The sequence below is a fragment of the Nicotiana attenuata genome, unplaced genomic scaffold (assembly GCF_001879085.1).
Source record: "Nicotiana attenuata strain UT unplaced genomic scaffold, NIATTr2, whole genome shotgun sequence".
NCBI lineage: Eukaryota > Viridiplantae > Streptophyta > Magnoliopsida > Solanales > Solanaceae > Nicotiana > Nicotiana attenuata.
The window spans coordinates 41,198-56,564 of NW_017673265.1; the positions used below are offsets into that span (position 1 = coordinate 41,198).

The 15,367-nt window shown below is 39.2% G+C and overlaps 1 protein-coding gene across 1 annotated transcript; it reads right to left on the minus strand.

Moving 5' to 3' along the window:
• Positions 1–10,495: 10,495 nt before the first annotated feature.
• Positions 10,496–14,959, minus strand: LOC109215877 (60S ribosomal protein L23-like). The gene is made up of 4 exons (XM_019379995.1): positions 14,857–14,959; positions 14,473–14,757; positions 11,253–11,294; positions 10,496–10,787 (listed from the first exon to the last, which is right to left on the minus strand). Exons 1-4 carry the CDS (start codon positions 14,867–14,869, stop codon positions 10,705–10,707), a joined length of 423 nt encoding a protein of 140 aa, XP_019235540.1. The 5' UTR covers positions 14,870–14,959; the 3' UTR covers positions 10,496–10,704.
• Positions 14,960–15,367: the final 408 nt, after the last annotated feature.

Sequence of the window (15,367 nt, forward strand, 5' to 3'; positions counted from 1 at the left end):
AATGTGTTTGCAGACAATGGTGAGATCAAGAGGCAAAGGTGATAAACAACTAGGACGAGGAGAGTCCTCTCGGGGGAGGGGACGTGGAAAGATAAAACCGATCCACCAAGTTCGGGAAGCAATAAAAGCAACAAGAAAGGCGATCCGGGCCGCTGATAGAGCTGCTTCCCACTCATCGGGAAGTGAGTATAAGCCTTCCCGGGAGTTGTCTGACTCTGACTCTGTCCCAGAGTTTATAGATGACTTCTTGGACAGGTTTAGGCTGACAGATGAACCTACTCCTCAAGGCTCCCCCACTGCCCGAGCACCAGCGTATTTCTGAGTCGTTTGAGGGCTCAGCCGCTGGCAGTGCTAAGGAATATTCCACATCTCCCACAGCTTCACTATCCGAAGAGAGCCCTGTAGCAGAAATAGGGGATGAAGTAGAAGGGGGTGAGCCTCAGGTGGGAGGAGTAGAGAGAACTAGAAATCTGGAGGCATGGCAGGACCGGTTTGTGAGTGAGGTTGCCTATCACAAGTTCGGAGAGTGGTGGCCCGAGAGGAAGCTAATACCTGAACGAATTTTCATCGATAGAGACCTCTTGCCTCGCAACCCCAATATGAGAAGACAGTTTAGAGAGAGAGTGGGCTGGGAGTACTTCTTAAGCAACTGTGAGGATGCAAATGAGCACCTGGTCAAGGAGTTCTACACCAATGTTTCCCACATCAAAAAGGGCACCAAAGTGACCAAGGTGCGGAATTTAAAAGTACTATTTGATGGAAAATCAATAAATGACTACTTAGGCTTCAATGAGGAGGAGGAATCATTATATTTGGAGAAGATGGCATTGGGTGAGGAAGCTCGTCCTTGGTTGGCACAGTACTTGGCAATCCCAGGTACCACCCCCGATTGGTTGAATGCGGGAGTGAAGATCTTAAGGAGAAGTTTGAATTTCGAGGCTAAGGGGTGGAGACATTCGTGTGCAGCAGACTAGACCCCACTACCCACGACAACTCACTCCCTCTTCGTCGGGCTATATTGGTAGCATCTATCATGGCGGGGTACCCGATTAACGTCGGGAATGTGATGTCTCGGGTGATTACCCGGGTGGTGAACGAAGGTGATAGAAACTATCCGTTCCCCATCTTCTTGACCATGTACCTGAAGGACTTAGATGTAGAGAAGCGGAAATTTGATGTGAAAGTCAAAGCAAAAGCACCGTTCTCATGGTACAGCATGCAGGGTGATGACAACCCTAAAGGCAAGAACTACAAGGAAAAGCCACTGCTTCAACTGGCCAGTCTGAAGAGCCAGTAGTGGTAGTGGCTCCTACTCAGCCTCCTTCCACCTCAGCAGACATGCCCCCAGGTCCATCCACTTCTACAGCTCCAGACATACCTTCCAGCTCTGCCTACCCATTAACTTCCCACCGTCTGAGCCAGGCCCTCGTCAGCATCAACAACTGGATGCAGATAGCTTCTTCTAAGTTGTCTGTACTATCTACTACGGTGGCAGCCCAGTCAGCACCTCCCCCTCCACAGGTCCCACAGTCTATTGAGGACACTCTCAAGGAGCTTCTGGATAACCAGAAGAAGCTCCTAGAGAACCAGAAATTGATCACAGAGGCCATTGATTCATATGGAAAAGCACTCAAGGAGCTTGCAAAGGAGGCAAAGAAAATGAGGAAGACTCGGGCTTCAAAGGAGCCGGTGAAGAAGCTCAGGGTAGAGGTTGACAGGCTGAAGGAGGATCAGCTACCTTTAGATTTGTTATTACATGACTCAGCACCAGCAGCCCATCCCCAGCCAGAGCAGGAGTTAGAGAGGCCTCCCAAGAGGAGGAGGGTGATTCCCCGTTCAGATGACGCAGTCATACAGTTGGAGGACCCACAGGGAGATTCCTCCAGCCAGCCCAGAGTCAGCCCAGGACTCAGTCCAGGCCAAGGCACAGGTCCCAGCAGAGCCACAGGCCACAGGAAGCCAGTTACAGGTTCCCGAGCAGACAGAGGACCCAGGGACCCAGACTCAGGATCCTATGCAGACGGAGGACCCATAGGGAGTTTCTTTTTCCTCTCTTCTCTCTTTTTGTGCTTATTTTGGTTAGTTGGCGTTGAGGACAATGCCAGCTTTCATTTGAGGGGGTAGCCCTATTTGGATTTGGATGACTGTACATATGATAATATTCTATGATTTTTTTATCTTTGGTATGTATATAACTTTAGCATTTCATTGCACTTTTCGTACTTTTTACTTTGAGTCTGTATATAAAGTTACCTTCTTATGTATATATTCATTCTCCCTATTGTATATTCGCCTAAATCCCCTCTTGTACATATTCATTTCACTTTACGCATTTTTCATTTCTTAGCTTCTTATTTTATGTTCGTAGCTTCTTGTTTTGAGTTTCTGCAATAAGCCTTTGGTTTTCTTAATGCCACGGTTCTTTCCAAAGGTAGAATTTCTGTGAACCGGGTGGCTCTTCCCGATGATGAATGGCATGACAACCTTCTTAAGGGTTTGAGTCTGTTTTTCTTTTTGCTGTTTAGTAGTTAGTTGGTAAGGGTGCCTCAAGCAAAGCTTCACTTGGGCCTAACACATTTGTCTTTGATCCCATGGTCAAAAACAAATCGTTGTGTGTAGGTTGGTGAAAGTTGTGACCTTGAGACTCTTGTGTTGGCCGATAATCATCAAGTGGTTTTTCGGGACCATTGTGTGCTCAAATCTTATCTAAGGTTGTTATGGGCCCCCGACTCCGTGTCTTTAGCAATCCCAAAGCTTGTGAGGTGAGAATTTGAATTGTAAGTCCAAGTCCCGAGCCATTGGTCTAGAACTTGACCTGAATGTTTGTCTAGGCAAAATCCTAAGTGGTATTTGACTTGAGACGTGATTATAGGCTCTCCTTGATCCGAATGATATCTTGAACACTTCCATAGCCTACCAATAATAAAATCCCTAGTCAGCCCTTTTGAGCCTTAGACCTTTTTCTTTCAAGAACCACGCTACAAGCCTTTACCCGTTCTAAAGATACCCTCTCTTGGCACCCAATCTTTCCTTAGCACATGGAAAAAGTATAAGTTTGGGGGGAGAGACGAGGACCGAAACAAAGTGGTAAAAGGTACAAAATGAAAAAAAGGGCAGGCGATGAAAAAGAAGAAAATCAAAAAGACAAAAAGAATGTTCAATGTAGAAAAGAATGAAGGGATTCAATAAAAGCAAAGAATGAAAGGTGTGGAAAGTTTAGAAAGGAGAAAAGATTTGAAATGTACAAGAAAGAGTGACAGTGTGTCTCTCTAACCCCTTAGAAAGAAGTGAAATGACTTAAAAAGTCAATTGAATGTGTGCCAAAATGAAGCAAAAGAAGTGCTAAAGGGAAGATGGAACCTACTTAGACCAAACATTTCCTACCCTACACCAAAAGCCTTCACTATGTCTCCACAAAAAGCCCTATATGATCTTGAGTTGAATGAAGCTTACATTAGTGGTGACTCACATAAGGGGCAAGCATATGGTACCTAGTGCCGGACTTTTGACTTTTCCTTGAGAGAGATGAGTGTATTTCCATTAACCTTGTTCTGAGTGATACTGTCCTAAAGGTGAGGTTTGCTAAGGGTGAGTCGAGGATGTGTGAGTTTGGGTTCCACAATGACCGAAGTAATAGAAAGAGTTCCTTTGATATGTTGAGTCAACTCTTGATGCTCTTGTGTCGCACTAGATCCATGGTGTTTAAAAGAGTGGATGTTGTTAATGATTCATTTGAATTAAGGGCAATTGTTAGTCCCAATTGATGCTAGTTGAGGTCACTTTAGGTCAGCCGAATTTTCTTGGATTTACCCTTAAGGGGTGGGTCTTATTTTGTTTGCTTGAGGACAAGCAAAAGCTTAAGTTTGGGGGAGTTGATAACTAGGATTATGATGCATTTTACACTCCTTCTTACTTGAGTTTTGATTAGAAATGTGTACAAAATAGTCCCAAAGGTTTACGTGTTTTACTTGATTGCAGGGTTTGATCAACAAGGTGACAATTCGTCAAAACCAGCTCAAAAAGGAGTGAAACATGCACAAGTACCAAGAACAAGTCCAAGCTCAGCAAAACAGGACCAATGCGGCCGTACTCCATTCTGTGCGGTCCGCAAAGGAGAGATTTAGAGAATGCTCAATTTCAGGCAGCCAAGTGATGGGGCCGCACTCCATTCTGTGCGGTCCGCATTGACTTTATTGCGGCCGCACTCGATTCTGTGCGGTCCACAAAGCTAAACTTCAGAGAGCTGTCAAGTTGGAGGATTGATGCCAATGCGGTCCGCGTTACATTTTGTGCGGACCGCAACAGGATCCACCGCGGCCGCGGTGCATTTATGCGGTCCGCGGTGGCCATGTTCAGAGAGCAGGATTTTTTAGCTAAGAGCCTTAGTGCAACCGCACTCGATTTTGTGCGGTCCGCACTAGCCCCACAGGTGTATTTTTGTCCAGCATTTTTGGCCTAGTATAAATAGTTTCTTTTCCCATTTTTAGGTCATGAGTTAGATTCTACAGCTGAGCTGCACTCGTGAATAGTGTTCTTTTGCCATTTGGAGTAATTTTACAAGAGTTTTACCATTGAATCTTCAAGTTTTAATTAGTAATTTAATATTATGGGTTTATCTTCATCTATTTCTTTGTTTTCCTCTATTATCATGGGTAGCTAGACCCATCAGCTAGGGTTGTGGCTCAACCCTAGTGTGGGTAATTGATGGGTCTTGTATTTTAAGGTTTGAATGTCTATCGGTGTTTGATATTTGGACTAATTTATGATTCTATTGTTGAATTAGTGGTTGCAAATACTTGTTTATGCTTAGTTGACTTGGGTTCTTCTTGAGAAAGAGAGCCTAAGTCTATAAAATTAGTCCAACAAGGAATTGGGGTGTACTCAAGAGAACTGATAGCCCCAATTAAAGAAATAAACCGAGAGATCGTAATACCCGACTTGAACCTAGATTGCTTGCACAAATGATCATACCCAATTGATCTTGAGAAAATCAATTAGGGCAAAATCACTCGAACTACCGAGAGGTATAGAGTGAGTAGAATCGTGCAATGGTTATATCGTAATCCCCAAATATGACAACCTAGCCTTAGACACGAGAACCCGTCAAGTATCCACCTAGGTGAAAGTCACTCCCCTAGTGCCTTTTAACTAATTAGACAATCTTCAATAGTCTCCTCTTAGCTTAACTTAGCTTAATTTAGCATCTTAGTAGTATGAATTTAGAAGTAATATCAAAACTAAAAATGTTTAGAAGTGCAATTAGGAACAATTACGCAACTCTAACTTAGATAGAAACTCAGTTCCAATCTCTAGCTCCCTGTGAAAATCGATCCCGACCTTCTCGAGTAAAAGCTGCTTCGACCGCTCTTACTACTTTATAGTAGTACAGGGTTGGCTTCGATCAGGGACCCACCGTTGTGGACCAAGAGGGGTGCCTAACACCTTCCCCTGAAGGTTATATCGAGCCCTTACCCTAATCTCTGGTAATGCAAACTAGTTTCATGAGTTAATTACTCCAGGTGCCCTAACGCACCATAATCCGTTAGGTGGTGACTCTTCAAAAATCCAAATTCCCAAAAGGAAAAGAGTTATTACCCCCATAAAATATCGAAACCCGGACTTCTCCCCGCGAGGAGGGAAAAAAGGGGGCGCGACACTTAATGTTGAAATTCATCTTGATGCGATGGGTCTGGCAGACACCATCAAGGACAAAAATCAAGCATCAAACCAAGACTGTGCCAAAGCAATGATATTCCTACGCCATCACCTTAATGGAGGCTTGAAAATGGAATATCTCACTGCTAGAGATCCAATCATACTGTGGAATAATTTGAAAGATAGATATGATCACCTGAAGATGGTCGTTCTTCCACAGGCACGTTATGATTGGACTCATCTAAGGCTACAAGATTTTTAATCTATTAGTGAGTATAATTCTGCTATGTTCAGAATTATTTCCCAGTTGAAATTATGTGGTGATAATATTACTGATCATGATATGTTGGGAAAAAAATTCACCACTTTTCATGCCTCGAATATGCTCCTACAGCAGCAATATCGAGAGATAGGATTCAAAAAATATTCTGAACTTATCTCACATCTTCTTATAGCCGAGCAACATAATGGGCTATTAATGAAAACCCATGAAAGCCGACCTACTAGTTCTTATCCATTCCCTGAAGTGAATGAGACGAACTTCCACCAAGCTAAGTGTGGAAGAGGTCGTGGCCCCAGTTGTGGTCATGGCCGTGGTCGGGGAAGAAACTCTAATCATGGTAATAATAATGCACCAAAGAACCCTCCTCACCACCATCAGTGAAAAAGAAAGGAACAAAAGCATGAAGCGGTGCAAGTAACAAATGCAGAAAATGCGTACTATAGATGTGGAGGAAAAGGGCACTGGTCACGTACTTGTCGTACGCCAAAGCACCTGGTTGAGCTTTATCAAGCCTCCCAAAAGAAGACAGAGAAAATTGTTGAAGAAAATTTTATTTCTGAAGATAATTTAGACTTCATGCATTTGGATGTAGCTGATTACTTTGCACTCCCGAAAGGAGAAATAAGTCATGTGATCGGTGCTGAATCTGTAGAAATATAAATATTTTAATTTTTGATGTTTGTAATACATAGTATGGTATGTTATTGTTGTACATAAATAAAAGTTGTGCTTTGGTAATGATGTTTATCATATTTATTTTGTTTATGTCTTTTTGAAGAATATCGATAATCCTCAAATTATGTTTGGATCAAAGACCAATCATGAAGATATTTGTGTAATTGATAGTGGAACAATTCATGCCATATTCAAAGATCAGAAATATTTTCTTATTTGCATAAGGAAAAAAGCAAATATTTTTACAATTTCTGGTAATATAAGTTTGATAGAAGGCTCCGGAAGAGGCACTATATTTCTGTCTAAGGGAACAAAACTTATTATAGACAATGCATTATTCTCCTCAAAGTCCCGAAGAAACTTGTTGAGTTTTATAGATATCCGCCGAAATGGGTATTATGTTGAGACGCTAGATGAAATGAATATGGAATATCTTTATATTACAAAGATTGTTTTTGGCCAGAAATGCATTGTAGTAAAGTTACCAACTTTATCTTCTGGCTTATACTATTCAAAGATTAGTACAGTTGAAGCACACTCTATCGTAAATCAGAAGTTTACTGATTCAAATACTTTTGTGCTTTGGCATTGCCGTTGGGCCATCTTGAATCAATAATGATGAGATGAATTACTGGATGTGTTGTATTTGTGCCAGTAGCACCACCACAGCGCAGTAAGATGGGCCCCCAGAGAAGGTTAGGAATATATGTTGGGTTTGAATCACCATCTATAATTTGCTATCTTGAACCATTGACAAGAGACTGATTTACTGCTCGATTTGCAGATTGTCGGTTTGATGAAACTAATTTCCCACAATTAGGGGGAGAGAAAAAGGAAATCAAAAGAGAAATTGTGTGGAAAGTTTCATCATTATCTCATTCTGATCCACGTGCCCTTATATGTAATCAGGAGGTCCAGAAGATCATCCATTTACAAAATATAGCAAATCAAATGCCAGACGCATTTACTGATTTGAAAGGAATAACTAAGTCACATATCCCTGCAGAGAATGTGCCTATCCGAATTGATGTCCCAGCAAGACCATCTACTATCATGAGAGCTAGTGAACCTAAAGCACGCCTGAAGCGTAGTAGGCCTTTGGGTTCTAAGGATCAAAATCCTCGAAAAAGAAAATCGAAAAATTAGCAAAACGATACTATGAAGGGATCTCCTGAAGAGACCCAAGATCTGATCAGTTCTGAGTTCCTGAAAAAATCAATGAACGCAAGGCTCAAGTGAGTGAGAAACTTTTAATAAGTTCTACCGGTGATGGGATTAATTTAAATCGATCTGAAATAGTGGTGAAAAATATTTTTGCATATAATGTTGCACTCAATATTAATCAAGATAATGAGGATCTTGAACCCCGATCTGTCGAAGAATGTCGACAAAGATTTGATTGGCCAAAATGGCAAGAGGCAATTCGGTCAGAATTGAACGCACCTGCTAAAAGAGAGGTCTTTGGACAAGTAGTCCAACACCTGCTGGTATAAAACCAGTTTGCCACAAAAGGGTTTTTGTGCGAAAAGGGAATGATAAAATGAAATTGAAAGATACAAAGCTCGCCTTGTCGCACAAGGATTCTTACAACGACCTGGAGTCGATTTTGATGAAACATATTCACCAATTATGGACTCCATAACATTTCGATATCTCATCAGTTTAGCACTACATGAAAAGCTTGAAATACATCTGTACAGTTCACTTGATAATGAAATTTATATGAAAATACCTGAAGGATTTAAAATGCCTTAAGCAAATTCAAAATCTCGAGAAATGTATTCAGTGAGATTACAAAGATCTTTGTACGGTTTAAAGCAATCTGGGTGCATGTGGTATAATCGCCTTCGTGAATATTTGCTGAAAGAGGGTTACATAAATGTTGTTATTTGTCCATATATTTTTATTAAAAAAATGGCATCAGAATTTGTTATAATTACAGTTTATGTTGATGACATAAATCTTGTTGGAACTCTAGAAGAGCTCCAAAAGGCAATTGAATATTTTAAGAAAGAATTTGAGATGAAAGATCTTGGAAAGACAAAACTTTGTCTTGGTCTGCAAATTGAACATTTAGCAGACGGTATCTTTATCCATCAAGCTGCCTATACATAAAGGGTCTTAAAACGCTTTTACATGGGTAAAGTGCACCTATTAAGTACACCAATGATTGTTCGGTCACTTGAAATGAATAAGGATCTGTTCTGACCTCCAGAGAGGATGAGGAACTCCTTGGTCCCGAAAAACCTTATCTTAGTGCAATTGGTGCACTTATGTATCTTGCTAATGCTACAAGGCCTGACATAGCATTTTTCTGTTAATTTACTAGCAAGATATAGCTCTTCTCCTATACGGAGACATTTGACCGGGATTAAGCATATATTGCAATATTTAAAGGGAACTCTTGATATGGGTTTATTTTATGCTAACAAAGGTAGTGCAGATCTTGTTGTTGATGCAGATGCAGGTTATTTGTCTGATCCACATAAAACTCGATCTCAAACCGGCTACGTGTTTACATATGGAGGTATTGTCATAACATGGCACTCCACAAAGCAATCTATTGTTGCTACTTCTTCAAATCATGCTGAGATAATAGCTAGTCATGAAGCAAGTAGGGAATGCGTATGGTTGAGATCAGTGATTCATTTTATTCAAGGAAAATGTGGTTTGGAATGTGATAAAAGATCCACAATTTTATACGAAGACAATGTTGCATGCATAGCCCAATTAAAGGGAGGATTTATAAAAGGAGATAGAACGAAGAACATTCACCAAAATTATTCTACACACATGATCTTCAGAAAAATGGTGACATTGATGTGCAACAAATCCGTTCAAGTGACATTCCAGCAGATTCATTCACTAAATCTTTGCCAACTTCAACTTTTGAGAAGATGGTATACAAGATTGGAATGCAAAGACTCAAATATTTGAAACAAGGTTTTCATCAGGGGGGTAAAATACGTGCTATACTTTTTTTCCCTTACTAAGGTTTTTCCAACATGGTTTTCCTTATAAGGTTTTTGATGAGACAACTAGTTATGCGTATTACTAAATATGTGTACTCTTTTTCTTCACTAGAATTTTTTCCCACGGGATTTTTTCTAGTAAGGTTTTAGTGAGGCACATTATCTTTTAATGGACATCCAATGGGGAGTGTTATAAATATATTATATTATGGATGTTCATTTAGTACTCCGTTGTAAATAAGCTTCCTGAAGAAGCTTATCCATATGGGATTCCGCCTTAAATATTTTTATCTATTTAGTACTCTATTGGAAATAAGCCTTCTGAAGAACCTTATCACTTCGGTACCCCGTTATGGATAAACATTACCCCGGTAGAAGATTATCTATACCCGGTACAATGAGCTTATCCTTTCGGTACTCTGTTATGGATAAATATTATTCCCGGTAGAAGATTACAATGAGCTATCCTTTCTGTACTCCGTTATGAAAGAAAATTATCTATATCTGGTATAATAAGCTTATCCTTTAGGTATTCCATTATGGATAAACCTTACCCCAATACATCAATTTAAAGTTGAATAATATATCTGTATATACTTGTCTGATTTATTTACTTTACAGTAATTATTTTATAACGTTTATTATTTTCTTTTAAAACCTTTTCTGGTTGTATTTACTACGGTGTATGAACTTCTATCCTAGTTAGTGTTGTCCAAATTGCTCCCTTTTCTCTCCTTTGAGCTGTAACATTTGTAATTAAATGAGATATTTAAGGGAGATAAAAAAAAAATAATTTAAATAACTATTCTTATAATTCAAATAAATACTTTCCCAATGTGGGACTTCCCGGCGCGAATCCAGGTTTAATTGGACCTAATGCGAGCACCTGACACCGGGTGGGAAACCTAAATAACAAGAAGACTCTTACGTATTATAACACCATAAAACTTTGACAAACTGAAAGATCTCGAAAATTACACAAAGTTTGTTATTAAGTAGCAAAATAATTGGTAGTATGTGAATTCATTGAGACTCCCCGAGCAATACAACATCGTTACATTTGTTTGTATATGTGACACTAATACTAACAGTTCAAAAATCTTCATGTTAAATTTTTGTTCAGACAATTGCATTAGCTGCACTAGCAATCCTTGGCCATAAATCAGCACACTCCTTCCCAATTGGACCAGTGATAGCAGAACCTGCAGCAGCCAAAAGCAGCTAATGAACAATACATACACTGAATGAAAACTAAACAGTTTAAATTCTTGATATACTGCTGAACATTGGCTCGTGTGACCTATAAGTCACGCGTTCGAGCCGTGGAAGCAACCACTGATGCTTGCATTAACGAAGGTTGTCCCCATCACACCCCTTGGGGTTCGGCCCTTCCATAACTCTACCTTCACAAGTTGAGGTAAGGTCTGCTTGCACTACCCTCCCCATATCGCACTTGTAGGATTACACTAGATTTGTTATTGTTGTTATTACTGCTAAACAAAGAACTAAGCCCTGCCACTATGTAATGCTACTCTCAAACTTGAAACTGAACAGTGTATATCATACATGATATAACAAAAAAAAACTGAGTAGACCGTCTAATGAGATATCCCATTGCATAAAGTTTAATTAAATTTTCTTGACGAAGATTAAGCACATAACCTCACCTTTCATTTCTCCCTTGGGATTCACAATAACACCAGCATTATCTGCAAAAACATACAAGTCATATGTTATGATCTCAGCAAAAGTAGCTGTTACGTTCAGAAACATTTCTGTGCTTAAGAAGTACAAAACACAAATAGAGCGCATTCCATCCACCTTGCAAACTTCCAAGTATGCAAAATATATAACTACCGGATATAGTTTAACATGCTACAACAAGATAACATATGTAGAGTCCAAATGGAGCAGATGTGGCCTTAAAAGGAATCAACACGTCTGTAACGATGGACACTTCCATTTTCCAGGCATGTAACTGTATCAACCACAGTATAAGAAGGTTGTTACCTGACTAATATCTGGATATGTTTTAAGTCATACACCACAATAACAAGAAAATTTTGAAATATATTTATGTAAAGACACTATATATGCTTAACATGCTACAACTCGATAACATATGTAGAGTCCAAATGGAGCAGATGGGACCTTAAAAGGAATCAACACATCTGTAACGATGGACACTTCCATTTTCCAGGCATGTAACTGTATCAACCACTGTATAAGAAGGTTGTTACCTGACTAATATCTGGATATGTTTTAAGTCATACACCACAATAACAAGAAAATTTTGAAATAGATTTATGTAAAGACACTATATATGCTTAACATGCTACAACTCGACAACATATGTAGAGTCCAAATGGAGCAAATTTGAGCTTAAATGGAATCAACACATCTGTAACAATGGACACTTCCATTTTCCAGGCATGTAACTGTATCAACCACTGTATAAGAAGGTTGTTACCTGACTAATATCTGGATATGTTAAGGTCACACACCACAGTAAGAAGAAAATTTTGAAATCAGATTACATAAATACAATATATAAGCTTAACATGATACAACTCGATAACATATGTAGAGTCCAAATGGAGCAAACGTGAGCTTAAAAGGAATCAACACATCTGTAACGATGGGCACTTCAATTTTCCAGGCATGTAACTGTATCAACCACAGTATAAGAAGGTTGTTACCTGACTAATGCATGGATATGTTTAAGTTATACACCACAATAATAAGAAAATTTTGAAATCGATTTATGTAAAGACACTATATAATCTATTACAAAAGAAATGAAACTACAAAAAAACTAAAGAAAACATTAGAGGCCAAGTCAACCATTTCTCCCTATACGTATGCAGAATGGAAGAAATCGGTTCCTTCATGTTGTGCCCATATGTAGCAGAGGTGCTTGAATGGTATGAGCACATCTGTAACGATAGACAACATTAATTTCCCAGACTAGTAACTGTATTAACCATAAGATAAAATGTTAATACCTGACTAAGTCTGGTTCAAAATTTCCTGTTAGGTAACTTATAATAAAGGGAAAAACATTATATCACAAAATGGCTTGTTACTCTCCAAACAACCATTTTAACTGCCACTGTGACAATCCTAAGCTTCAAAATTATACAAACACGCCTTACTCAAGCGGATACGCTATCTTCATGCCTACTATCACCAGAAACAAGATAAATAAAGTCCTATGGTAATAAAGCTTACAATCTTCATGCCTAATTCACTTACCAAGATTATATGTTCCAAATGTATTAAAGCTCTGCTATCTCTAAAAAGTGATCAATTTAAGGAGAGAATGTATCGAATCGCGAAAAGTGAGGTCCACCTGAGGAGATCCCACTCGATTAAATATCTGATTGTTCATTTTTGCTGGTTGAAGGATGCATCACATCATCCTGCATACATCTCCTATTCAGCAATAGGCCATATATGCATCAAGACAACCCCTAAACCAGTAAATACAAACAATAACCCTTACAAGGAAACCGGTAAGGACGCATTGCCTCTAAGTCTTTGGTGAAGAAAAGGGTGTTAAATCACGGCCTCTTTCAAAACAATCCAGAAGACAATCTTAAAATGGATATAGAAAACCCGTGACAGCAAACCAGGACTTAGAGGCATCAAGGCAACCCCTAAACCAGTAAATACAAACAATAACCCTTACAAGGAAACCGGTAAGGACGCATTGCCTCTAAGTCTTTGGTGAAGAAAAGGGTGTTAAATCACGGCCTCTTTCAAAACAATCCAGAAGACAATCTTAAAATGGATATAGAAAACCCGTGACAGCAAACCAGGACAGGAATGAAACTTATGTTGACCTTTACACTGTATCAACAAAACAATGTGAGTTAAGTGTAGATAAGGTAGGAAACGAAACAAGCCAAAGAAATTAATGACATGTAAGTTTCCCAACCTTGACAGGGAGAGTAAATGAGGTTACCATCCGAGGTAGGGGAAGATTGGTTATACTCTAGCTGGTCATGGGAAGTGTAGAGAAACTCAAGTCCAATTCTCAACACTACATTACCAGCAAAGCAACCCAAAAAAATGAGAGAAAAGCGCTATGGAGAACCAAAAGTGATAGAAATGGAACAGGAACTGTGTCAGCCTTGACAGAGCTAGGTCCAAAAAGACTAAAAACCTACTCATCTCAAGCCCGACACTCATCTATTAGATGGAAAAAAATTCTTATCACACATGCACAAGAAATTAACCATTCATTGGATGCTGATACTGATAAACCACACATTAGTACATCACTTCTATAAAAAGAAGAAAGATTACCAACTTCCAAACCATATTACAGGATCATTCCACTAACTATACACTGACTAGAGTGTGCAAAAAATTAACCATTCATCCGATACTGCTTAAAAAATTGTGGAAGCGGTGTGCGCACATATATTTTCATATGCATGTATATATGCCTGTATATCTATACTAACAATGAAAGACCAACAACCAAGAGCAACTTGTTAGTTCATGTCCACAGAACATCAATTTGTTCTTCAATCAGGGTCAATCTTTTCAAATTTTAACATTTTATAACAAAAGATATCACCAATTTACTTCAAACTAATATAAAATCAAAATGATGCTGAATTCGAGCAATACCCGATGGCCATTTAAGAACTATTAACTAACTACTATGAACAATGGGCCTATCCCTCTACACTTGTCCACTTAATACGCCAACTAGGAACTAAAGCATAGTTAATTCAAATTCATTACTAGTATATGGTAGTAAACTCAAACACAAGCAAAGAAAGCATAACTACCCGATACACTCAAATCGCATAACACAACCAAAGAGCAAAACAACAGCACAAAAAATCAAAGTTAGCAAAAGAAATTTTTTACCTTCAAAGTACATGAAAACACCATCCTTTCGTCGCCAAGGTTTGCGCTGTCTAACAATAACAGCAGGCATAACTTTCTTCCTTAATTCAGGCTTCCCTTTCTTTACAGTAGCCATCACCATATCACCTACACAAGCTGATGGCAACCTATTCAACCTACCCTTTATACCCTTTACTGAGATTATGTAAAGGTTCTTAGCTCCAGCGTTATCGGCGCAGTTGACTGTAGCCGCCACCGGTAAACCCAGTGACATTCGGAATTTGTTCCCGGCGGAACCTCCCCGTCCTGTACATTATTTTGCAAAAAAAAATAAAAATTAAGGGGCTTTGAATTTAATTGAGTAGGATCTACTGAATTTGTGAGAAAGAGGGGAAGTAAACTTGCCTCGCTTTGACATTGTGATCTTTGAGTATGGTGATTTAGGGTTTTGCTGTGATTTTATAGAAATGGAAGTTTAGGGTTTTGGTTCGAAGAGGAGATGGTTGAAATGACATTTTTCTCCTTCTACTTTTTTAGGGCGCCGTCAGGGTTTAGTATGAAGAATCTTGGGCTGGGAATTTTTGGGCTCTATTTGGGTTTGTTATACGGTAAAATAGCACGAGCTAGCCAATTTTCGGATTGGCCATTTAAAAATAGCCACCGTTTGCAAAGTCATTGAAAAATAGCAATTATTTTGCTGCAACACAGAAAGTTCCAGCATAATATACTGGAGATCGGTGCACCTGTGTATGAGTTTCCAGCATATTATGCTGGAACTCCAACACGCGGAAAGTTCAAGTATAATATACTGGAGATTAGAGCACCGGTATACCAATCTCCAGTATGTTATGCTGGATCGGTATATTATACTGGAGTTCTAGTATACTTATTCTGGAACTCCAGCATATTATACTGG